At 36.2% G+C, this 25,773-nt stretch overlaps 1 protein-coding gene across 2 annotated transcripts in view; it reads right to left on the bottom strand.

Annotated features, from left to right (window-relative positions):
• The window catches only part of PPP1R1C (protein phosphatase 1 regulatory inhibitor subunit 1C), a 107,669-nt gene that overhangs the window by 47,591 nt on the left and 34,305 nt on the right, over window positions 1-25,773 (bottom strand). For both annotated transcript variants that reach the window (XM_058549367.1, XM_058549368.1), the window contains exons 3-4: window positions 6,522-6,559; window positions 4,203-4,263 (exon numbers count right to left, since the gene is read on the bottom strand). In XM_058549367.1, coding sequence (XP_058405350.1) covers window positions 4,203-4,263; window positions 6,522-6,559 — 99 coding nt within the window. The remainder of the gene's footprint in view (window positions 1-4,202; window positions 4,264-6,521; window positions 6,560-25,773) is intronic.

Below are 25,773 nucleotides of genomic sequence, written 5' to 3'. Positions count from 1 at the left end.
TCAGCAGCCCAGGGTTCTCAGGTTTGGATCCCAGGTGCTGACCTACTCACCTCTTGTCAAGCCGTGCTAGGGCGGCATCCTACACGGAGCAATTAGAAAGATGTACAATTATGACATGCAACTATCTGCTGGGGCTTTGGAGAGAAAAAAGGAAAAATGGAGGAAGAAACAGATGTTAGCTCAAGGCAAATCTTCCTCAAAAAAAAAAAATAAAGACCTGAACAGGCATTTCTCCAGAGAAGATATACAGATGGCCAACAGGCACATGAAAAGAACTTCAACATCATTAACTATCAGGGAAATGCAAATCAAAACTACAATGAGATATCACCTCACGCCAGTCAGAATGGCTATAATTAATGAGACAGGAAACAACAAGTGTTGGAGAGAATGTGGAGAGAAAGAAACTCTCATACACTGATGGGAGTGTGAACTGGTGCAGCCACCATGGAAAACAGTATGGAGATTCCTCAAAAAATTAAGAATAGAACTGCCATACAATCCAGCTATTCCACTGCTGGGTATTTATCCAAAGAAAACACCAATGCGTAAAGATACACGCACCCTTGAGTTCACTGCAGCATTATTCACACTAGCCAAGTCTTGGAAGCAACCTAGGTGCCCATCAAGGGACGAATGGATAAAGAAGATGTGATATATATACAAAATGGAGTACTACTCAACCATAAGAAACAATGAAATCCGGCCATTTGTGACAACATGGATGGACCTTGAGGGTATTATGCTAAGAGAAATAGGTCAGAGGGAGAAAGTCAAATACGATAAGATCTCACTTGTAAGTGGAAAATAAAAACAACAAGAAACAATCACAGAGATTAGATTGGTGGTTACCATAGGGGAAGGGGGGAGGGAGGAGGGCGAAAGGGACGATTAGGCACATGTGTGTGGTGATGGATTGTAATTAGTCTTTGGGTGGTGAACACGATGTAATCTATGCAGAAATCGAAATATAATGATGCACATCTGAAATTTATATAATGTTATAAACCAATGCTACCGCAATAAAAACAAGTATTTATTGAGCACCTACTATGTGCCAGGCACTGCTCTAGGTGCTGGGGATACTCAAATAAACAAAACCACTGTCATGGACACCTGATTCAGGGTACATCATGATGAGTGCTATGGAAAAAATAAGGCAGCGTGTAAGGACATAGGTAGTGATGGAAGGAAGGGCAATTATCAGGAAAGAAAGGCCTCTCTGAGGAGGGAACATTAGCTGAGCCACCTGTGAGGCCACAGGGTAAAGAGCATTCCAGCCAGAGAAAATGGAAAGTACAAATGCTCTGAAATGGAAGTCTGCTTGGCATGTTCAAAAATGGTGAAAAACTCCATGAGGTTGGACCCGAGTGAACAAGGGGCAGCGCGAAAGGAGATGGAGTCACACAGGGAGGCCCGTGCAGCTCACGGAGGGACTTGGAAGCCAGGGTTGGATTTTATTTTCATTCTGAATGTGACAAGAAGCCACTGAGGATTTTGAAAGAGGGGATGGCGTGACCACGTTTGTAAGTCGGAGGAATCATTCTGGCTTCTGTGTGGAGACTAGATTGTAGAGGGTTAAGAGCAGAAACAGAGAGACCAGCGAGAAGTTTACTTCAGCAGTCCAGGCAAGGAAGAACGGTGGCTTGCACAAGTGGTAGCGGTGGAAGGTACAGGAGGTGGTCAGATAAGGGACGCACGTGAAATTAGAGCTCACAAGAGTAGACAGCAGGTTGGGTAAGGGAGACGAGTCAAGGGTTACACGCAAGTCTTTGTTCTTAACAGCTGGATACAATTTCTTGAGATGAAGAAAACCAGAAAAGAGCCAAGGAGTTTGGTTTTGAACATATTCAATTTGAGAAGCCTAGTAACATGCAAGTGAAGAAATTTGGCAGCTCGTTGGAAATGGGAGTCTGAGGTTCAGGAGATACGTTGGGACTGCAGATCCGAATTGGGGAGTCATGAGCGTATCAGTGTGCCTGGTAAAATGATTTCCTCTGCTCTATTTCTTCCCCCCTGCACCTTCATCTAAAACCCTCATCACGAGAGGTAACCTGGACATGTCTCTGTTTCCTGAAACCTGGTGGAGCCATAAGTACCATGGTAACTGAAAGAGGAAAAAATAAATGACCACAGGAGATAGGAGACTCATCTGTCTACGCATTAATTGATATGGCATAGGTGAGATGCAGCATCTCTCCCCTGTTCCTTTGGCCTCTGTACCCAGTAACTCCCCCCAACCTAAGGAGAGAGGAGAAAGGAGGAGTCTGGCTAGTTTGTTTTTGGATTGTTTTGTTTTGTTTTACTAACCAGTTACTCACTGGGTCCTTTTGGAAGCTCTAATTGGCCTTTTTGTCAGAACAGTCTTTTTCAGGACTATTAATCATATCTGTTGCTGCTTTGCTTTCCCGGCAAACTTTGTTAACACTCGATAATTGCATGTTCTACTGCAATTTGAAGAATCATACATTTCAGAGCAATTGTATTATTGTATTTAGCATCTCAATAACATTTCCTTTGCTAATTCACATTTCTTATGATTGAAGCTTCTTTGTGCGCTCACAATACACCGTATGTTACCATTGCTTAATTTTGTCTTGAGATATTCATTTCTCGCTCTAAGGGACGGGTAGACTGAATAAAACATGTGGATTTAGCTTTCTCTTTTCTTTCATCAGAGGCAGGAGACTTACTTAGGTATTTACTGCTTTTAAATGAGGACCTAAGTGGTTTGTAATAACACCGATAGACTCTTGAAAGAATTACTGTGCTTTCTCAAGCCTTTCACTCATGACCAAAGACGATTATCACTGAATGACCTTCTTGGACAGCTCAACAGTAGTAAGGGTTTATGTAAAAATGTGCAATGTGACTAACTTCCCTAAATGTTAGGATCCCACATTCTTATGATATTTGAGAGCTAAATATAATGAAAACCAGGAGCCCTTGGGGCCTTGATTTTAAGATTTTCCTTTAAAAATAATACTATTATTCTCTGAGGACATAGGAATGGTATTACTTTATTTGGTTAAGCCAACCCAAAATAAAACAGAGGAAATCATTAAATGAGTGAAGATATATCTTTCATTGTTTCCCATTCATGCCAAAACTGATGTGTCTTAAAAGTCCAAGATGACTTACAATAGGGAAAATATCTTCAAAATGATTACATTTATCTTCGCAGAGGGGTGCCTGATAGTCTCAATAATTACCCTGCAATAAACTACAATGCTGATGATCACGTTATGTACTGCAGTCTTACGAACAAGCAAACATGGTGTTTTATAGCTGCACAGGAAGGAAGTTTATTGAAAGTAGCTATTAATGTGTCCATTTATATCCCATCTCCCTGAAAAGGCCCCAAATCTAGAGAGAGGACAGAGTGGAAAATTTCACTCCTAATTTAGACATCTCTGCAGACTCCAGAGGAAACTGCTCAGCCGGCCTCTCCTGTAGCTGAAATCAAGCTGGATGATTGCACGATGAACCACGGGGCCAACGGCCCAAGCGCCAGACTGGAACTTGAGCTACTGGATTGGACACACTGCCTCATGTCAGGAACATTTTTGTGTGAGAAATAAAAAAAGCCTTCCCTGGAATTGATGTTGGCCAAAATTCTGATACACTTAGATGTTCTTTTAGTAGTTCCAATTTTGGAGGAAAATTCTGGGAAAACGCCAGAATCCGAGCTAGCATTCTTAATTGTTATTTCAACAGCTGTTAGATGTAGAGCTAACAGCTATTTGATTGGGTTTCTTAGAGCTGCTCCTGACACAAGGCAACGAGGCAACACTTTACATTAAATCTGCCCCAAATTCAAGTTACTCTACTTTGCTTAAGCCAAGAAAAAAATAACAATCATCTGCCAACATTGGCAAGAGTAATTAGGGAATCCAGAAAAATCTCTTCAAGGAAAATGTGTGAGGAAGAGTAAAACAAAAACTTTTGTCATTATTTTGGAAAATCTGAATTCCAGACTGAGATTCTGAGACCTCTCTAGTTATTTCTTCTTCAAACACCTATTTACTCTTGATGAAACTAAATATTAAATAGATAAAATATCTTACTGAAAGAAACGTTATTAAGTTGTAGAGCTGAGACAGGATCTAGCTTATAATCAAGCAGATGATCCTTGGGAACAGACAGCTTGCCAGCCATGAACTCCATACTCACAACAACCTAAAAAAGTACCTGAACAGTACCTTTCATGGCAGGTGGTGTGTACACACTCTGCTTCCTTTGCTTAGGGGATGCATTCTGTGACTGTGGACGAAGAGAAAAAAGTAAGAGTCTTATATTTGGATAAAAAGTACAATGCCATCAGCCCTGTGAGAGAAATAAACACCGCCATATTTCAAAAAGCTGTCTGATTTCTCCGTCATGAAATAGAACCCTAATCAATGAGAAATTATATACAGGTTCACTGATATCATAGTCTTAAGAGCTGTATGAAGCTAGGGGTCTATTTTATCATAAAACTCTTCATCATTGCAGTTTTGGAATTATTCTATTTTCTTATCTAGTAGCAGTTTAGTTTTAAAAGAAAGAGAAAAAGAAACACTAATCTTTTCCATTTGAAAGAAAAGCATGAGTGCCAGGACAAAATGTACTCCAAAAAGTGATGTCCATGGGATAATTACACCTGTTCATAAGATTGTTGAGTGGTTCTGGAGGGATAATGAGGATCCTTGGTAAGTAATATTAATCTATAACCCCCTGGAATTGATATGTTCAATCTAATATCTTCATTTACTCGGAATTACAATGTCGAGATAATATTCTTTTCTCTGTTCGAAAGATAAGCCCTTTCCTAACAAAACTGTTATTTAATATTCTTACCTAAGCACACTGAATCAGGATTAATTTATTGAAGGAGAGATTTTTTGCATTAAAAATGATACCAATAGGAACACAGGAAGATATTTCAGGGTGAAAACAGCAAATAATAATATGGACCTCTCTTTCTCTGTCTCTCTGTCTCTCTCTGTCTCTGTCTCTCTCTCTATATATATACATATATACACACACACACGTATAAATATATGTATGCATGTATATATATGTGGTCAATACTCCAATCAGATTATGTCAAAGACTCCTTTTTAATAGTGTGTTGATTTATATTTCAAGGTGGCAAAGGTATGGGTTTTAGTGTATGGAGCAATTATTTTTGCTTTGAAAAGCTCAAGTATAAATAGTTATGACTTACTTTTGGGGGATGTTCTAGGCTTTCCACGCACATTAGGGAGAACATAATGTGCACAGTATGATAAAAACTAGAAACTGTTTTACGGAGTTGTAAATAGAACTTGGGGCATCTTTCCTCCTACATACTGAAGCTTAATTGCCGTCAAACAGATCATCAACATGTTAATATTTACTGGATGCTAAAACAATCTATTAAAAAGTAAAAAATTTAACAAAATAGTTGCCAAATCCATATCAACCCAGCATATGGTACAAGGAAATTTCTCCAGAATACAACGTTTTCGTACCATTCTATCATGCACAGGCACAGGCAGGCAACTCTACATTAACGTAAACATGTGGATGATTGATATTTCTATTGTACCTCTACTGTATTATACATATACATCCAGTCACTCAGTTGAAATTCAGTCACTTCTGGCTGAGTTTGAGAAGCAATCACTTCTGGGATTTCTTATATGTTTATTTCCATACGCATATTAGAAGATCAAGTAGAAAATTAATTTCAAGTAGAAAATTAACTCTACAGAGAAGTTTGTTTGTTCAAACTTTTTTAACATAGTGGTAAAACTTATTAAGTAACAAAAACTACTTTATATTTATGTAAGAGTTTAATTTTCAAAGCATTTTCACTTTTACAATCTCATTAAGTTTTTAGAAAAATCTTCAGAGACACTTTTTGGTATTCTGTTCTTTCTACATTTTCCTCTGAGTATTGCTGTATGTCCAGTCATGTGGCCATGGGAATTGGCTATTAAATCTGCACACTTCCTATTCAATATTTGTTTCATTTCTGGGTGCAAATTTACTCACTTCCTTGTATTCTATATATTCTACATTATCAGCTCCCCTAGCTTCCCCAGGTTCATATTTTCTATCTGAACTCCTACATGTGTATGTGGAGACTCTGGCCTCAGGGTCTGCTCTTGGCTCCACACCCCAGAAGACCCTTTATGAGGTGCCTTTCCCCATCTTATTTCTCCAGGATTCCAACATTGGCTGGCCCAGCCTGTGGTGGTCATATAGATCCAGTCATTCAATTAAAATTATCAATACTATATCTTGCCTCTAAAGTCACTGGTTTATTTTAGAATTTTTTTCAGGGGTTAGTATTTCACAGGTAGAGAATCAAAGGTAACCTAGAGGCAGAGATTTAATGACACCATTTTACTATTTTTTCAGTCAGGAAAAGCAAACTAAATAGTTTTTAATCATGGTTATATTGGTATCATATTTTGTATCACATCAAATCAAAGTAATTGTGTTTTTAATTGATTTGAACACATATTTATACAAAATGTAAGAAAACTTACTTCGGCTTGCGTGTTGGTCACCCTCTTGTCATCTATTTCTGCAAGAGAAGTAGGTGTAATTTATTAGAAAGGTGATATTCTTCCTTAAAATATGCATATTAATATTTTCAACTACACAGATCAAAATGATTTAATAATTGCTTTATGATTATGTAATATCCATGGCTTAGTCTTATGGCTTAGAGGGAAAAGGAAGGTACAAGGGGGTTGTTTCCTTTTGAGACAACCTTCTTCCAAAGGCTTAAAAAAGGCAATAAAGGAGGCATCCCTCCTGAAATCCCAAACTGCCCACCTTCCAGCAATCCAGAAAAGGGACCAGGGACATGACTCCTAGAACAACTGCTGGTGTCTTCAACCTCACAGTGCTAAGGATAAACAACTGCCTCTTCTCATGGATTTTGCTGCCACTGTCTACTGACTGTAACCCCTGTCAAATTTCCTCAAGTTTACCGCTGAGCAGAACAAACCTCCTTTTCCACTCAGCCCAGTCGCTTGGACTCTAAGAGAGGCGGCACTCTTTTTTCTATATGTTAGGCCACAAATTAAGTCTCAATGGATTTAAAAAGATAGATATCATGAAAGTGTCTTCTCCAACCACAACGAGATAAAGTTAGAAATCAATAACAGAAGTAAAACTGCAAAATTCACAAATTTGTGGAAATTAAACGACATAAATACAATATACCAAAACTTAAGAGAGACAGGGAAAGTAATGCTAAGAGGAAAATTTATGGCTATAACTGCCCACTTTAGAAAACAAGAAAGATTTCAAATCAGCAACCTAACTTTAAAACTTAAGGAACTAGAAAAAAAGGAACAAACTAAATACAAATCTAAAGTTCTGAGAACCAGGGCGTCCGATGATATAAGCCCTGGTTCAAGTCCAAAGACCCAATGGACTTGAATCAAGATGTACACTATTGGATCCCCTGGTATTCAGGACTTTAGATTTGTACTGGAGCTACCATTGGTTTTCCTGTGCCTCTAGCTTGTAGATGACAGATTCTCAGCCTCCGTTATCACAAGAGCCAATCCCTCATAACAAATCTCTTTCTATATGTTCTATTGGTTCTGTTTCTCTGGAGAACCGTGACTAATATAGTCATCAAAAACATGGAAAGTGTAAGAAATTGCCATAGCCGAGAAGAGCCTAAGGAGACATGATAACTAAATGTAATGGGGAATCCTGGTTGAGATCCTAGAACAGAAAAAGGGCATTGGGTAAAAACTAAGAAAATCTGAATAAACTATGGACTTCAGTTAATGAAAATAATATACTAGTATTGGGTCATTAATTGTAATGATGAAACACTTTAATGACTAATGTAATATGTCATTAAAAGGGGAATTCTGTTCAATTTTTCTGTAAATCTAAAACTCTTCCAAAAAAATGGTGAATAAAAACTAAAGCAAACATAAAGAAAAGAAAAGCACTAAACACAAATAAAAATCACCCTATGAATATGTTTTTATTATTACTGTCAGGATTCTGTATGTGATTTGAAGAACACCATATAGTCATTATTAGAAAGTAGGCACTGTAACTGAAAAGTTTATAAAAAAAATATACAATTTTAAAAAATGTTATGGGGGTCAATTAAAGAGAGAGAAAAAAAGGTGGAATTAAGGTTATGAAGAGAAGATTTTAAAGTTCACTTAAAATTGTTGAAAGCTGATGCAAGCAAAGATATGTTGTTAGTGGGAAAAATGAAGAGTGAAATGATTTTTAAACAAGTCCAATGATAATGAGAACCCTTTACTTTGATTTACTTACTGATTAAATGTGGAAAGAGAAGGAACAAAGTATAAAAGAAAATATTAACAGTACCTATTTGATTATATATATCCTCCAGCTTTCTGCTTCTGTGTGTTTGTTCCTCATACTCAGAATTCTCCTTCCCTCATACCAGATACCACAGTCCTTCACAGTTCTGTTCAAATGTCATCTCTTCTGGGAAATCTTTTCCAATTCATGCCTCCCCTATTCCCAACTAAAAGTTATCCTCCCCCGCCCTACACCCATAGCACTTTCCCTATGTTTGGCTCATAGTAGTCATCATTATATACCCTTTACTGTGGTCATTAGTGTTTCATCTCCTCAAATAACTGCTAAAGGAATGGTTTAATTCCTTCCTCCATGTTTAATTCTTCCACAGCTCTTAGCATAGTAGCATAGTTGACACATAACAGTTTATCAAATAAACATCTTAATGCCTATGTTTCATAAAATAAGACCATCTGTTTTCTGCTTCTCTATATTACAAAATACAATTGTAGGGCAATTACTCACTCATACTAGGTGAGTAACTATTAAATAAATAGTTTTAACAAATAATTATTTGGTTTGCAAACCTGTGAAGGAAGAGGTCATAACCTCTATTTATTTAAATCCGTTTACTAGGTCCAAGGCACTCAAATTCTTGCGCCATGGTACAGGCACCCAAATTCCTACAAATATTGCTTAGGTGGTTCAAAAGCGAATCTTGGAGGAAAAACAAGGATATGACTTTGATCTACAGATCAAAGTTTCCAGAGATTGGGAAGATATCTAGGGCAAGGACAATATATATCATAAGAGAAATTAAAAATAAGTGGCAGATACAGTCAAATTTAATACATGCTTTTATAGATATCAGCCTCAGGCAATAACTAAAACCACAGAAATACATGGCTTTTTCAGGATATTGGCTCCAGAAGAGCACTGACCCATATAAATAGAATGCTTTGGTAAAGAGTGATCCAATTTCTTAGAATAATACCAAAAGATACAGACTTTTGATGAATTAAGATAACAGAGGGTCACTTGAGTCTTTATTTTAGGCAATTATTTGGGAAATGTGAGAGAAAAAGTCAGTTTAGAGACTGACTTGACAGAAATTGGAGTACTTCCAATAAAAAGAATGTTGTAAGTTCATGCTTGAAGACTCCTCTGCTCAAAAGCAATAGTAATGACAGATTAAATATAAAAAGAGATGACTAAAATGATGCAGTAATAGTCAATAATTAGTCAAACATCTCTATGAACCATAAACATGAGAAAGCAAAATGCAATAATCAGGTAAGAAACCACAGCCTGAAAGACTTTGGATCTAGAAACAGACAGAGTCAGCTGAGAATTCTTATCCATGAGTAAAAAGATTGACTTCATGTGAAAGAAGGAACAAAAGCCAGGCTTTTGATTGGAACCAAAGCAGGACTCATGGTACAGGACCTCAAATGCTTATAAATATTGCTTAAGTGAATCTTGGAGGAAAAACAAGGATATGTGACTTTGCTCTGTTGGTTTCTAGAGATTGGGGAGATATCTGGGTCAAGGACAATGTATATCATAAGAGAAATTAAAAATAAGTGGCAGATAAAGTCAAATTTAATATACACAGGGTATATGCTATGCTGAGAAAAGGCACTGATCTATGTAACTGGAGAGACAGGAGAAAGTGGGTAACTTGGGACAGCCACCGTGGGCTCAGTGGCTACATCTACTCTATTTCTAATATCACCATGGGACAGGAGTCCTGAGGTCCAAATTAAGACCTGATTCTAGATTAAAATTCTGTAGTGTTGAATGGAGACAGACTCGAGAACATTAACAAGCAAAGATAAGCACAGAAGGGGAAATTCTCTTCATGATGAGTTGAAAATTAAAATCTCAAAACACAAGAACAAAAAGGAACATTTAAGAATGATTGCCAAGGGGCCGGCCCAGTGGTGTAGTGGTTAAGTTCATGCACTCCACTTCAGCGGCCCAGGGTTTGCGGGTTTGGATCCTAGGCGTGGACCTGCACACTGCTCATCAAGCCGTGCTTTGGCAGCATCCCACATACAAAATAGAGGAAGATTGGCACAAATGTTAGCTCGGGGCTAATATTCCTCACCAAAAAAAAAAAAAAAAGGATGATTGCTAAAAAAGCAGTTGGAAGATGAATTCCCTCCAGATGAAATGAAAACTTCAGAGCAATTTGAAAATGCCTTTAATATTTGGTACCTACAAAGAGAGAAAGAAGAAAGTATATCCATTTTTTTAAAAATCAAGAAATGTTGAAACAAAATTAAGCTACGGTGAAAAAAGAACAGGTGGATATAAAAAGAAACAATTAGAAATATAAAATTTAGTCATGGACATAAAAAACTCAATAAAAGTGAAAATCTCTAGGGTAGGCAAGTATTGCTTAGAAACCTTGGGCATTAGATATAAAACAAATATCAGGAGACCCTAAAAGGCAGAGAGAAGAAAGCAGACCAGCTAGGAACTTTTACCTGAGGAACAGCACAACAGTGAGTTCTCTAGGTTCCTTTTGACTCATATATGCTGGATTGGATGCCAGAGAAGCTGACAATCCAGAAATGCTAACAGCAACAGACCAAAAAAAAAAAAAAAAAAAAGAAGCTCCCAAGAAAGCTTACTTTCTCTAACCAATCAACCGGGAAAAGGACATTTACTTTCTAAAAGACAGAAAACCTTTATATATTAACTGCTCTTCTTCCTTCTTGTTTGTGGAAGCCAAAGGGGAAGGTGGCCCTTTCACAACCATCTAGTGGCAGCCAGAGAGAAATGACACTTTACCAACAGGGAAAAACAATTTGAATACCAGCAGTTTTTCATTAGAAACCATGAAGGCCAGAAGGAATTGGCGCAACATTTTTCAAGTGTTGAACAAAACTGTCAACTTGGCAATTCCACATCCAGTGAAGTTATGCTTCAAGAGTGAAGAGGAAATAAAGACAACATTGGATGAAAGAAAACTAAGAGAATTTGTCACTAGTAGTCCTATCCTAAAAGAATGGCTTAAAGAAGTTTTCTAATTATAAGGGAAATGATTCAAAAAGGATTCTTGGAACATCAGAAAGGAAGAATGATGGAAAGAGAAAAAATATGGGTAAATATCATAGACTTTGCTTCTGATCTTGAGTTTTCTACGTTATAGTTGACAACTGATACAAAAAATTTAACATTGCCCCGATATGGTTCTCAATGTATGTAGAGGAAATATTTTTTAAAAATCATGTTATAAATGAGAGAAAGTAAAGAGACTTAAAGGGAGATAAACTTTCTATACTTCACTCAAACTGATAAAATGTTAGTACCAGGGGACTGTGATAAATTATATATATATATATAAGATAAAGCAATCACTAAAAATCTGTGAAAAAGATATACTCAAAAACATTATAGATAAATCAAAATGGAGTTATAAAAAATGTTCCAGTAACCTACAGGAAGGTAGAAAAAAGAAAACAAGAAAAAATAAAGAGAAAAAACAGAAAAAAAAACTATACTGGCAGACTTAAGCCCCAACATATGAGTAATTATGTTAAACATAATTGACCTAAATACACTAATTAAAAGACAGAGATTGGCATAGTGGATAAAAATCAAAATGACTTAATTATACGCAAGGGCAATATGCTGAGTGAAAAAAAGTCAATCTCAAAAGGTCACATACTATATGATTCAATTTATATAACACTATTGAATGACAAAATTATAGAGATGGAGAAGAGATAAGTGGTTGCTCAGGATTAGAGATGGTGGCAGAGAAAGTGGTGGGTATCACTATAAAGGGGAGCAAGAGGGAGATTTTTGTGGTTCTGTTTTTTGATTGCAGTGGTAGGTACAGGAATCTACACATGATAAAATGGCATAGAACTATAAACACATGTGGTGCTAATGTAAATTTCATGGTTTTATTGTCATACTATGGTTACATAAGATGTTACCATTGGGAAAAACTGGATAAAGGGAAGCCTGTTTTGCGTGATTCCAAAATAACTTCTATTTCTTCCCTATACTAAATTTTGCAGGAGTATTGAAAAAGGGAAACTTATTATTACATTTTATTTAGGCTTCAAATGTATGGCTTTTTTCCAGTTCACTCATTTGGGAGCTGTTCTAATTAGCTGACAGGAATTTAGTCTATTTTAGTCACCTGTCAACAAATTATAATCATATATGCTTGTTATATAATCATATAATCATTTATTTTACTGAAAATATTGGAACACATTAATAAAAGCTTCATATTTTGTGATTTCAGTTAGTTTTACACCAAAAGACCAAAACAGAAATAGTAATCCCAAAATGCAGTGGATAATTTCCTTTCCTCAATTTACAGAATGGTAGGTTGAAGCAATGAAGTGGATACCCTACTGTGCTGTTGCAATGATATCACATTTGTCTTACTGACGTGAGGGGAGTGTCAGAGGAGAAAGTAGTGTGGCCACTCATAAACCAGTCCAGTAGAATTCACTAAAATAGGATTGAATTTCACAAATCTACCATCACTGTGTGTGATGACAGGTCACACAAAAGAAACCAGCTTGATTATTTCATTTATCAAGGCATTCCTTTGGCATTGTCCAAACATAACTATTAGCTGATAAGATTAGAGCCAAGAACACCTGGTCTAAAAAGAGGAAGGAAATTGAGATTTCCCGATATTCTTTTCTTTCCATGGCGGAGTCTACAGGTTTGCTTTCACTGATACTTATTTTATCTGACCACTTCGGCATGGAGCCATGACCGGTCACCTAAAAATACGCAAAATGTTATTATAAATATCATTTTTTAATTGCTTTTATGGTCAATGGCATTCATTTGAACCAATTTGTCCACTTCGTTATTTAATTGCAGTGGAATAAATTCAGTATACATAGCTTTTCTTCTCTGCAGCGTTGTCATAAAAACAACAATTTAATCACTACCAAGGGAAAGTTCAGGAATGAACACTGGAATGGCCTCTTTTAAATGTCTCTTTGCCATTCACATTGAGGTCTCTATTGGATTGTCTCTTTATAGATAAACTTGAGATTGTTACCCACTTCCTTTGTGCTCTAACTAGTACATAATAAAGCCTACCTAAGGAAATTGTTATAAAGCCAAGTGAAAGAAATTCTAAAATTTAGGAAAATTTTGGATGTGGAACACCTATATTCTAACTGACGAACACACCAAGACACCACCAACCTCTCTGATGTGTAGGCTTTTCATGTGATAAATTGACTGCTTGTGTCAAATTAACAAAAATCTGAGTGAAAATTAATTCAAGGCTTCTTAATTTCCTGCCAATTAAATTTTTTTATCATGTGTGGAATTGAACATTCATTCCATTAACTTATAGAACTTTCCGTAATTTTTATGTTTTTATTAATAACTGAAAAAATTATTGCCTCCATCCCATATTAAGCAATCTAAGACAGTGCTTCTGCAGACAGATCCTTCTCAAGGCAGTGATTGCAAGAGCAGAGGACATTGACTCTTTTACACTTAAACTGTAATTATTCAAAACCATTCCTTAAAACCAATCCTGGGAAAAAATTCAGATTAATTTCCTGAATACCTTAAACTATAAAGAAAAAGAACTAAAATTTCTATTTATATTGCTAAAATTTTTGTTAGATACAATGTCATTAATTGCTTTTTTACCAAATTTATCACTAAAGACATCAATCTACAATTGATGCTTTGTAATTTTCTCAAAAATAGAAGAAAAATATATAGTGTGAATCATTATATTATTACATTTTTAAAAGAATTTTATAAAATATTAAGCATCCATCTCTACTAAATCTAAAACATCTCGTATACAATTTTATGTCCAAAATCAAATGGTTTAAATATATTTGAAGAGCGAGAATAGACAGAGAGAGGTCATTATTTAGCTAGCCACATTCACTCCTATATGCTAGTCAAGTTTTTGATTAAACAATATTTTCTAAGTGTTTTCTAAGACAGTGAGACTCATCCAGTATAGCTGTAAGAATTCCACATGCTTCCACACCAAAGTTTAAATTGAAAAATAGAGGCCATGTAAGTTTATGAAGCATGGTGGCAAAATAATAATTTCTTGCCTTATTTTTATATATTTTTTAAATGTCCATCAATAGAAATATTGCAACTGATGATCTGGTGCTATCCAGTTACCAAGAAAAACCAGGACTAATCCTTACGAATATTACCACTTTGCCCTATATAGCTCTGCACTGAAAAAGTCCCTCATGAAGCCACAATATTCCAGCTGCCATAGGAAGTATTACATAGTACGCATTAATTCCTCACCTTTTCATCTCCCCTAATCTACTAACAAAAGAGTGAACACTACAATATCACAGCCTTTACACACTAAGCAGCATCTAAATTATTTTTCCTTCCTTCCAGAGGCACTAATAACACATTTTGCACAGAAACTATTAACAAAATTGCAGAAAAAGTCTCAATCATGCACATATTCTTTCCCCATTTATTTTCTATCCTGTTAAGCCAGTGCTTAAAACAAATGCTGCATCTTTCCCCATAAATTTTCTCAGTAAACTTCAAAGTATTCAGGTGAAGATAGGTTGTTTTCACAACCAGCCTGTGTGTTTTGCTGGATTACGAAAGGCTTAGCTTGTGGTTTTGTTTTTGTTTAAAAGCAGAATATACTCTCTTCTCTATGGGAAGCTTCTCTGAAACATTAAGAGAAAATGTTTTTGATTCCCTTCTTTTTAAAGTTAGTCAAGAGAAAATGTTTGACTATTATAATACAACCTGCTTGAATCTACAGTCAGATGTGTTCTGGGACTCACGCTTTAGGAAATGTATACAAAGCACACCCAAATTGATGAACGAAGTGGAAAAGAATCCTCTACTTTAAATTTTTTTCTTTCAAAATTTCCTCTCAGCTTTGCAGTTGTTTCACACTCCAGTTTATTGGAAAAATAGAAGCACTGGTTTATGGATGACAGGGGGAGAGATATGACTAAGTGAGGCAAGATAAGCATTTATTTTGACAAGGGTCTAGAAGAATAAAATAATTAAGCAAGGCTATGGGATCAATGCATGACTTATTGCCAGAGTGTGACACTATGATCAGAGAACCAGGTTAGGGTGGCATCTGAGCAGGTAGTCCCTGGTGCTGTTCAGTTAACACATGCACAAACAGAGGCTTGCAGGGCGTGGAGTAGGCGGTAGGGGAAGCAATTTTGTATCCAAAAGATCAAACTGAAACAAAATCAGCAGGTGAAATGAGTTTCTGAGAAGCAATTCAGTCCTAAAGACCAGAATTAGGATTTCAAGGTACAGTGTAAACTGGCAGGATCATGACAAATAGGTGGTAAAGACCAACTTTCGTGAAACCAAGCATTAAGACCAGGCACACAGCCACTGAGAGCCTGGGCTGTGAAAGAAGAGCTACTAAAATTCTGACTGGGTAGAAATCACATGGATAGTCACAGAGCTAGGAAAGTAAACAGAAAAAAAAAAAAAAATGAACTGCCTTAGTATTAAATGTTGAGATTTTGCTTGGGGTAGTATGGACAAGTTCACAGCAGACCAATGATATCATTTACCAGAACTAGAAAAACAAGGTAAGTTACAGAATGCATCAAGACCTTCAGAAGGAAAGAAAACTACAGAGACCAGAGATATTTCAGAGTGAGATGCTAACAAGTCATATCTGGCCCCTGGCAGAGGGCCACTGAAGGAGAACAGAGAATCCAGAAGAGATTTTGGCAATTACGTGGGACTAGAGTAACAAAATTGAAGCCTTGAAGGGCTTCAAACACACTTGTCTCGCCCATAAGATTTTTGAGAGATTCTGAAGCTATACAGGGTAGGTGAATAAATAATTAGAAAACCTCCTAAAAGCAAAACATAGGTTCCAAGAGACAAAGACCAGCAGAGTCTTAATCGAAAGGACTAGAACCAATACAAAACATAAGTAAACTGAATCACAGCAAAATCAAAATCTGGTCTCACTCTGGCATACTTTATGATTGGATTTAGTGATCAGTCCCCTACTCTATCTGCCTAGCAGAGGAAAAAGTGAGCCCTTTAAACACCTTTAAAAATATATTTTAGATGTTTTAGAGCCTCTAAAGTTTCTTAACCACAAATGTCCAGAGTTCAATAAAAATTACAAGACACAAAAGGACAGAACTAATAACTAAGAGAAAATAGAAACAGACTCACAGGTGATTCAGACATTGAAGTTAGCAAAGACTATGATTAATATATTCAATAAAAATAGAGGGAAACATTAACGAAATAGATTCAAAGATAAATAGTTTTAACAGAAAAATAGAATCCATGAAAAGAAACAACTTCATGAACTTCAACAGACATTATCTTAATTTAAGAATCCAATGGATAGCTTTAAGGGCATCTTGGACCTAGCAGAAGGTACAAACAAGTTAATGAACTAGGAGACAAGTCAGCAGAATTATCCAAACTGAAGTACACAGAGAAAAAAATGAATGGAAAAAATAGAAGAGAGAACAACAGACACTTGAGACACAGTCAAAGATGTAAAATAAAGGTAATTGGAATTCCCAAAGTAGAAAAGAGAGAGATAATGGCCAAGAATTAACAAACAAAAACAAGACACCAGGTCACACAGATTCAAGAAGCTTGGCAAACCCCAAACAAGGACAGGAGGGGGAAAAAAAGGAGAAAAAGAAAGGAAAAAAAAAATTGCATATAAGCATATCATAGCAAAACTTCTGATGGCCAAAGACAAAGAGAAAATCTTAAAAGCAGCCAACTGAAAAAAAAATTGTCTTTGAAAAAGCAATAAAATGGCCCAAAAAATGGAATCCAGAAGACAAAGAGATAACATTTAAAGTACTGAAAGAAAATATCTGTCAATCCAGAATTCTATATGCAGTGAAACTATTCTTCCAAAATGAAGATGAAATATCAATCATGCCTGCTCTAAAACACAAGTTTTTTTTAAATATATTTCTTTCTTTGAGTCAAAACTGAAGTAGTAAATCTCCTTGTCTAATTTCTAATTTCAAAATATTGATTCACGCCTCTTTTAAGATGTGTTCTTTATATATTTCATTTTTGGGTCACAACTGAACTGGTAAGTCTCCTTGTTTAGATTCTGATTTAAAAATACTGTTGCTAGTCTGTTCTCTTCATCAACACAATCTTCATTCGACCCACCCACAAGGGCTGTACATAGTGATTATCCTGAAAATGTTGTTCTTCTCCTTCAAGAACTGAGAAAGTCTATTCCTCCAGGGAGTGGAGCAGAGTAGAGCCACAGGTGGGAGCTAGACTTGCATGGTACTAAACCGTAGTGCATTTTGTAATCAGCCTATAACTCTTAATTTCCCTTTGAGTGTGATAATGGCAATTTAGTTCCTGAAATATTTCTGATAAGACAAGTTTGTTGTAACTTGCATAACACCATTAAGGATGCTCAGCTTATCTTTCAGTTATATGTTCCACTCTTTTTTATTATTATAAAAAACCCTGTTTTTTTAATAAACAGGGTTATCTACCTTGGCAGAAAACTGAGATAATATCTTAAGTCCTTAGTATATTTTCAATCAGCTTTTTAAAAAATTTTTTCTAGCACTACTTTGTGGGAAAAAATTAATTCTGTTCTATAGAGGAGTAACAACAGAGAAAAGCAATTTACAGTCCTGTTTTTGAGGTGCTCCAGAGATTTAATCACAAGGATATTGGTGCCATCTTTGACAGCCTTAGAAGGAATTTACCATCAAATCTCCAAAAACAGCAGTGAAATCTAAATTATCACATTTCAGCTGATTTTCTAATTTTGTATCTAACATATTTGCAGGTAGAACTTCTTTCTTTTGAAAGACCCCTGGATCACAACTATTGACAAAATCATCTATAGTTGGGCCATATGAGAGGAGGGGAGAGGGGAGCAGAGTCAAGGACAAAAATTCCATAGAAGGCTTTAGGTCTACTAGTTCAAGAACAGTCACTGGCCCATGAACCTTTGGAACTGAATAAGAACAAATCAAATACAAGTGAAAGAAATTGCTGTGCACAACTCAGCTCTTCATTTTGCATATAAATTTGTCATTTCCTTGTGGTCTTAGCATTCTAGCATAGAATCAGTCAATTGAAAGTGCCAGAGAAACCTGTCATGTATTTTCTTACATATAGCAGGGGACTAGAATACTCAATGTTTATTTTTAGTAGGGCTTTGCAAAATCTCCTAAGACAGCTATGGTGATGCCTCTCTTTTCTGGCTTGTCATGGAACTCTCTACTTTCCAAAATGAGCTCTAGTCATTAGCCTTTTTGCTGAAAGCCAGCTGGGCTCTGTTGGGGGTCTATCATTTGGGGCTGTGAGTTAAGCCACTAGGCAGTGGTTTCAGCTGTGTTTTTCTTTGACCTCTTAGGTTCAGTCAAAACTGGGGCCCAAATTGAAACCACCAGAGCAATAATTTATATACTGGAAAGGGGACATGGGGAAAGAAGCAAACAGTAGGAATAGCTTCACCCTCTTGTGCCAAGATTCACACAGCTGTATTTTTCTTTCAATATTATTTATTGTTTTCCACTTCTAATTGATGAAAGTAGGGACATAATCTCATTACCAAAAAGACTTTTATCTCTCAGACCCCCCTACAAAATGGTTCATTTTAGTGGCAGCCAATAAGAACCAGGTACAAAGTATTCTATGTGGAAATAGTGAAGGACATGACAAGGAAAACACAAGATGGATATGTTGGTTTAACAAGAGAAAACACTCAACTCGTAATTGTCTTGTGATAGAGGTTAGAAATCTTCCAGACTACCTTTAAGCTTATATTTCGTAATTTCTGCAGCCACTTCCAAACACAGTAAAAGAAGAACAGAAAAATCAGATCAGTTAAAACCTCAAAAGTCTGCTTTTCATTAGTATTCTCGATTTTTATAAACTAAGTGTCTCTTATAAAACGTATTTTATCCTACCACAGAACCAGTTTAGATGCGGGCCAAAGAATGGTTTCATCATCTTATCAGTGGTGATTGTCAATCACTGGTAAAGTTTTTCTGCCTATTTGGAGTTTGGATTTCCTCCATTTGCTCCAGGAAAATAAAATGCATTCGTTTAATGCATGGGTTTTCATTTGGGCTGACGTCAGATTAAACAGCCACACTTATTCCAGTAATTCTAATTTTAAAAAATTTCATCTTCTTTTCTTGGAATTACCTAGGGAATTGATTATAAATCATACTTTTTTTGTCAATTTTATAGATTTATTTTAAAATAATTATCAGATGTCTCAGGCAGTGTGGACGACCAATCAAGCAATTATTTAATAAGCATTTATCTTTCCAACAGTATGCTCTATGTCATTTGACCTAATAAACCTAATTCCTTTAATAATTAGGATTTGAATAATTTAGGTTTTACCCAATTTGATACACCAAAATTTAATTATTCTGTCACATAGGCTATCACAAAGGTATTGTCAGCAGAGTCCCCTGATGATGTCCCATAACCAGGTACCTTATAAGAGTAGGGAAAATGATTGAGGAGAGCATGAGAAAATTACACAGAGGTTAATCATCTGAATGATGATGAAAGGGAATTTTGAGAACACCTACTTTACAGATGGGTCTGAGAGCCATTGGAGTTAAAATAGAATTAGCTGCCTACCAATGTTTGGAATATTTAGTACCCTTTCTATTCCATAGAATGTTTTCTCTTGTTTCACACTGGCTGTTAGAATTGACAGCGACGTTAAATCTGCTTTGCGACTTGCATCAGTCAGCCAGGGAAAATGTAATGATTTTCATGTCTAAAAAAGATAATGGAATATAAAGGTAAACTTCTAAAATGTTTCTTTATATATCATAAATTTAATTACTTGACACAATCGTTCAACTTGAAATTATGATCAATGTATTTCTAATTTGAATTGCTAGTACATAATTTTTGAAGACCAATTTGGGGGCTAAAATTCATGTATAAAAACTGGGAGGCAAAACTAAACTTAAAATTAGGTTTCAATGTACTCTTCTGAAGCCAAATATAAATGGACATTTGACAATTTTGAGGCTTCTCTACCTTGATCAAACTGCTAAATGAAAGGATTTCTAGTTTAAGTCAGATTCATATATTTTAATCATGCTATTTGATATCCTCCATTGAAAAACATTTTTTTCCAAATCCTTTTGAATCTTTGATTGTGTAGACATACCATTGTGAGTTTCAAAATAATTTTATCTGAATAACTCTATTATAGGTAAACCATTGTAAAATGACATAAAATAAAGCAACAATCCCCTTTTAACTAGAATCCTCTGTAACAAGAGGCAAACTTCCCCCTTTTAGCTATAGATGAAAGGTATATTTTTAAAAGTCACAAGATGTCATTCTACACATTAAATACATGTGGGTACTTATAAAAACTGTGGTAATATTTTCACTGCTTAATCAACTGAAGGCATCCTATCATTGATGGTAAGTGTGTTTTTGTTAATAATGGAAAGAAAGGTCAGTTGAACTATATCTTTAAAATTCTACTCCACTTTAATAACAACGTTTTGTAGACTTGAAAAATATAGAAGTTAGCTTTTGTCATTAGATCATCTATAAATATTTACCTCACATTCTGTGTAATATTTCTCAAAAAATGATGCTTTATTCATTCAGTTTTAAAGACTGAAGGATTAAATATCTGTGTAATAGAGTTCTTTTTCCAACTCTTGGCATTTTTTCTGTCCTAGAAATCTTAACCTTCATGCAGTTCCTCAATTTTCTTGAGGATTTCTAAAAAGCAATGATTATTTATAGTAGATATGTGGACGAACAATTAAAGAACAAAGTACTGTATGAAATACTAATTCAATATGTTTTGCACCAGGTTCAGATAGGAAACAGAAAAAAAATTGTGTGTGTGCGCGTGTGTGTACATCAGGAGGGAAAATAGACTATATTTAAGTCTTAAAATAAAAGCATTTTTTTCTATGAATGGTGATGTCACAGGAAAATTAAATGAAAACATCTATCTGTTTTGTATGTAAGGCTGTCACCACGGATCTAAAATGCATCCCATTTTTTTTTTTTTTTTTGGTGAGGAAGATTAGCCCTGAGCTAACATCCGTTGCCAATCCTCCTCTTTTTGCTGAGAAAGATTGGCCCTGGGTTAACATCCGTGCCCATCTTCCTCTACTTTATATGTAGATCACCTGCCATAGCATGACTTGATAAGTGCTGCGTAGGTCCACACCTGGGATCTGAACCTGCAAGCCCTGGGCCACTGAAGCGAAGCGTGTGAACTTATCCACTACACCACTGGGCCAGCCTCTGCATCTCATATTTTAACAATAATTTATTGCATGTATAATACGTGTTGGGCATCCTGCTAGGAACTGGGGTCCAACCCTCTTAAAGAGATTAAACTCTATTGAAAGAGAGAGGCAATTAAACAAACAACCACAGTATAGTGTGATAAATAAGGGTTGTAACCAAGGAAGCACAAGGTGTGGTATAAGCACACATCAAGGATATGGAACTTAGCCTCAGCAGAGCCAGAAAGGCTTCTTGGAGGAAAGGACATCTAAGCTGACATGGCCAGCAAAGGTAGGTGGGACAGGGAAGGTTGATGGGACAAGGAAGTTGGGTGGTAGGACTGGGGAGGAGAAGAGATTTTAATCAGAAGAAACAGCTTGTGAGAGTGTCCCTGGGGTGTGAGAGAGCAGGACATTTTTTTAGAAATTGAAGAAAAACTCAACTATTTGAGCCATAGAATGGCAGTGGTGAGTTCAGAGAGAAGAAGCTGAGGACTTAAGAAGGAGTTGGATAATTTAGGGCTTTGTAACTATGTTAGGAAGTTTTGACTTTATCCTAAAAATGATGGGAAGTCACTGAGAGGTTTCAAGCAAGAAGAGGCACGATCAGGTTTCTCTTGTAGAAAGATCATCCTGATAGTTTTATGGAGAGAGAGTTGCAGGCGTCCATCCTGGATATAGGTAATTCAGGGAGGAAGGAATTGCAGTAATTCAGGCGATGGAAAATGGTGATGTGAACCAGGTTAGAGAGATGTTTAAGAGAAAGAATGGAGTGGACTTGGAAACTAATTAGATGTGGAAGGGGAGTGACAAAGAAGGAAAAGGGAGTCAAAGATAATACCAAGTTTCTGGCTCATAATTTGAGTTCTCATGGAATTATTGATTTCGAAGTGCTTATTGACTATCCCAGTGGGAAGAGTTTAGTAGTAGTCACTCTCAGAAGTGAAAACAGAGCTGAAGATACAGATCTAGGAGTCATCAGCATCTAGGTAATCAATGATGCCATGGGAAAGGATGAGAATGCCCAGGAAGAGGGTGGAGAACTAGAGGAGCAGAGGGCCTAGGTAGCAACTCTGAGTAACAGCAACAGTTAAGGGATAGACTGAGGAACAGAGGCCTGTAAGGAGACAAGGGAGTAGCCAAGGGGTAGATGGGGAAACTTCTTCCTTGGTAACCTATATGTCTTAAGTCATTCTTCAGAGTGGGCGTGAATTTGTCCTGGGCCATCCACTCCACACTGAAACAAATGGCACATGTGTAAACTGCTTACACAAGGCTTGCTATCTAGGTGGATTATTTGTATTATACCATATCTGGTCATATAAATAGTAAAAATAGATACTGTACAGATCTTTCTCCTTGTTTTTCATGTTTTATGCTTGATTTCAACATGAATGGCATTGTAGCAGATAAATCAAATATTTTGTTGCTTGTTTTCTTGCTTATTTTAATTTTAGAAAACCAGTGTATTTGAGGATATTGAGTACAATAACCATATTTTAGACTTTTTGAGGAGGTTTGGCAGGAGGTCAGGGGTATCATAAGACTCTTTGGAAATCAGTTCTTGTAAAATAAAATGTTGGTGGCTTAAGAAAATAATTCAGGAACAGATGGATCAGATTTACTTCGACACACACGAATTTGAATATGAAGTGGTTGACCAAATGCATTTTTCGCTCATCTAAATATAACTCTATGAAAACTGAACTGAAAAAATGCTGATTTGTGTGTTCTTTTGCTTTTCTAATACTTGGCCATCATCTTTTACTAGTCAATTCTTTGATTTCTCTGGTGGTTCATTGTTTGAAGTTGCATACATAATTTTAAGATTAAGGAGATACTTTTAAAATAAATATTCTTGTTAAAGTTTTCTTAAAGATTACTTATTGCAGCAGATGCTTCAGACACTCTGCATTGCATCACATCAGCCCATCCCTGGTTTCAGTCATAGCTGCAGTGAACTGTTCCAGAAAAGCTCAGATTCATCTCTAGCTGACTGAACCTTTTTCTCCTATCTTCTTTTAAGGTTTATACCTCCAGCTTCCTTAATGCTTTTCCATGTGATTTGGTTTCTATAACCCATGTTATCCCATTTGTTCTTATCATGTGATGCCCCTCTTAAAAGCTGGTGTGCAGAACTAAGCACAACATTCCAGATCAAGGCACAAGACATTGTAATTCTGTTATTGTAGTAAAGGACTATAATGCTCTTTTTCTCTGTATCCTACCTCAAAGAGGAATGCCACAGTCATCTTTCCTCTTTCTCCCTAGGGCATTCTCTGGCTCTAGGAGAACCAACTGCAGGTAGACTTAATGCTCCTGGGGGACAATTTGCAACCAGTAGGAACTAAAGACAATGAATGAAAGCTCCAGCTTCTTGTTCTTCAAGTGGGCAGCTCTAGAAAGGAATTCTATGTGCTTCTCAAGAGATCTCAACACAATCGAGCCTCCATTCCACAGCAACAACCTTGAAAATGAGTCTTTTTCTTCTTCTTTCTTCCCTGTCTCACTCATTCTGGTTTTCTGGGATTACATTTCAGATAAAGTACTTCCAGCCAAATCCTCTTCTCAGGCTCTGCATTCTAGAAAATCCAAACTAAACTGTTTATGTTTAGCATTTTGTCTATGACATGAAATAGTACATACTTGGACTTCATTGAACAAAAATAAAAAAGTATTCATTCCTATTTTTTCATTGAAATTTTACCAAATTTGTAGGGAAAAAAGTCATAACTTTTTATTCTAGTCCATCAATTTGTTGTCAGTGAATACGATACATAGTCCAATTGGACATCAGTAAAATATTGTGTTAAGTATAGTGTATGCTGACAGGTAAGTGGGAGAGTCACATATATAGAAAAGGAAAGAGTAGCACTGACATGGACTACCAGACGTTCACAAAATAGTTGGAAAAATGGAATACAAACACATATGAAATAACTATACATAATATCAAAGGAATGTAGATAAATATACTGTAAACTAAACTATAAGCACTATGAAGCTGCCAAAGACAGAAATAAACATAGTCAGATGTTATCAATTTGAGGGAGGAGCAAATATCAAGACAGATTTTGTATATTAACACATGAATAAACATATGTCACACGTCCAGTATGGTCTACTTATGATAAATTTTTTCTTTTTCTTCTAACCTCCTTTTATTACTTTTTCTTGGCTCATATATTTTATTTACCACAAATGTCTACATTAGGAAAAATTGTTAATAAGATAAGAGTTTTGTATAAAGTTCTTATCTAATGTTGATGATTAACATTCTATTTTTAGAAATTTTGGAAAGCTTTAGATAAAAAGTAGCTATATACTTTTTTAAATCTTTAGTGTGTCACTGTACTACTATTTAAATACTGCACATGTGCTGTAAACATTTCAAAATATGACAGACTGCCAACTTGCTGCAAGATTGAAATAACCAATTCAGGAAAAACAAGAAATCTCTAACAGAGGGCTAGTTTGAGCAGTATCACTTGCAGATCGCCTCTGGGACACTCTCAACCAAAATTATGATGAAATAATGCAAGATACCAACATAAGAAAGGAATTCAAAGTAGGCTAGTAGCTAGTTGATGTTTCCAATCTTAGTGGTAATATTTATTCCACTCAATAGGAACAATAGAAAAGTAGATCAATACTTCTATAGACAGAAAAGTAAATTTTTCAATATTATGGACAAATAAAGAACATAGAAATTTAGAATTATTTGGGAGAAGTTAATATCTACTCCACATTCCTACTCAAGGAGAGTTGCATCATCAAAACGGCAATATAGGCGTTTTCTACTGTCTTCCCCTCAGAGAACTCCAATTTTGACAATCACACACAGATGAGAGTGCCTTTGTGAAAGTCCAGGAGTCTGGCAGAGAAGATCCAGTGTGCTGTTGGAGCAAAAATAAATCTGAGAACAGACACGTTGAAGAGGATAAGAGGAGTGGTTTACTTTACCCACATCACCCCTCTCCCAAGGCAGCATAGCTCAGTGCCAAGAGAGACATTCTCAGCCACAATTTCTCCCATAGAGGAAAGTGAGAGCCTGTGAGTAAGTCCCCAGCTATGTGGGATGCTGCCAAAGAGACCCACTTTTTTCTCATCTCATCCAGAATACTGAGGTGTGCTGCATAACTCAGGGATGGGAAACAGTTGAGAGAACAGCAACCAGGGTTCTCAGAGGGCATCAAAGGTATGCGGATCCTACCAACCATGTCATGGA

This window comes from Diceros bicornis, chromosome 10 (assembly GCF_020826845.1).
Source record: "Diceros bicornis minor isolate mBicDic1 chromosome 10, mDicBic1.mat.cur, whole genome shotgun sequence".
Lineage (NCBI taxonomy): Eukaryota > Metazoa > Chordata > Mammalia > Perissodactyla > Rhinocerotidae > Diceros > Diceros bicornis.
This window is presented reverse-complemented; position numbering and strand designations above follow the sequence as displayed.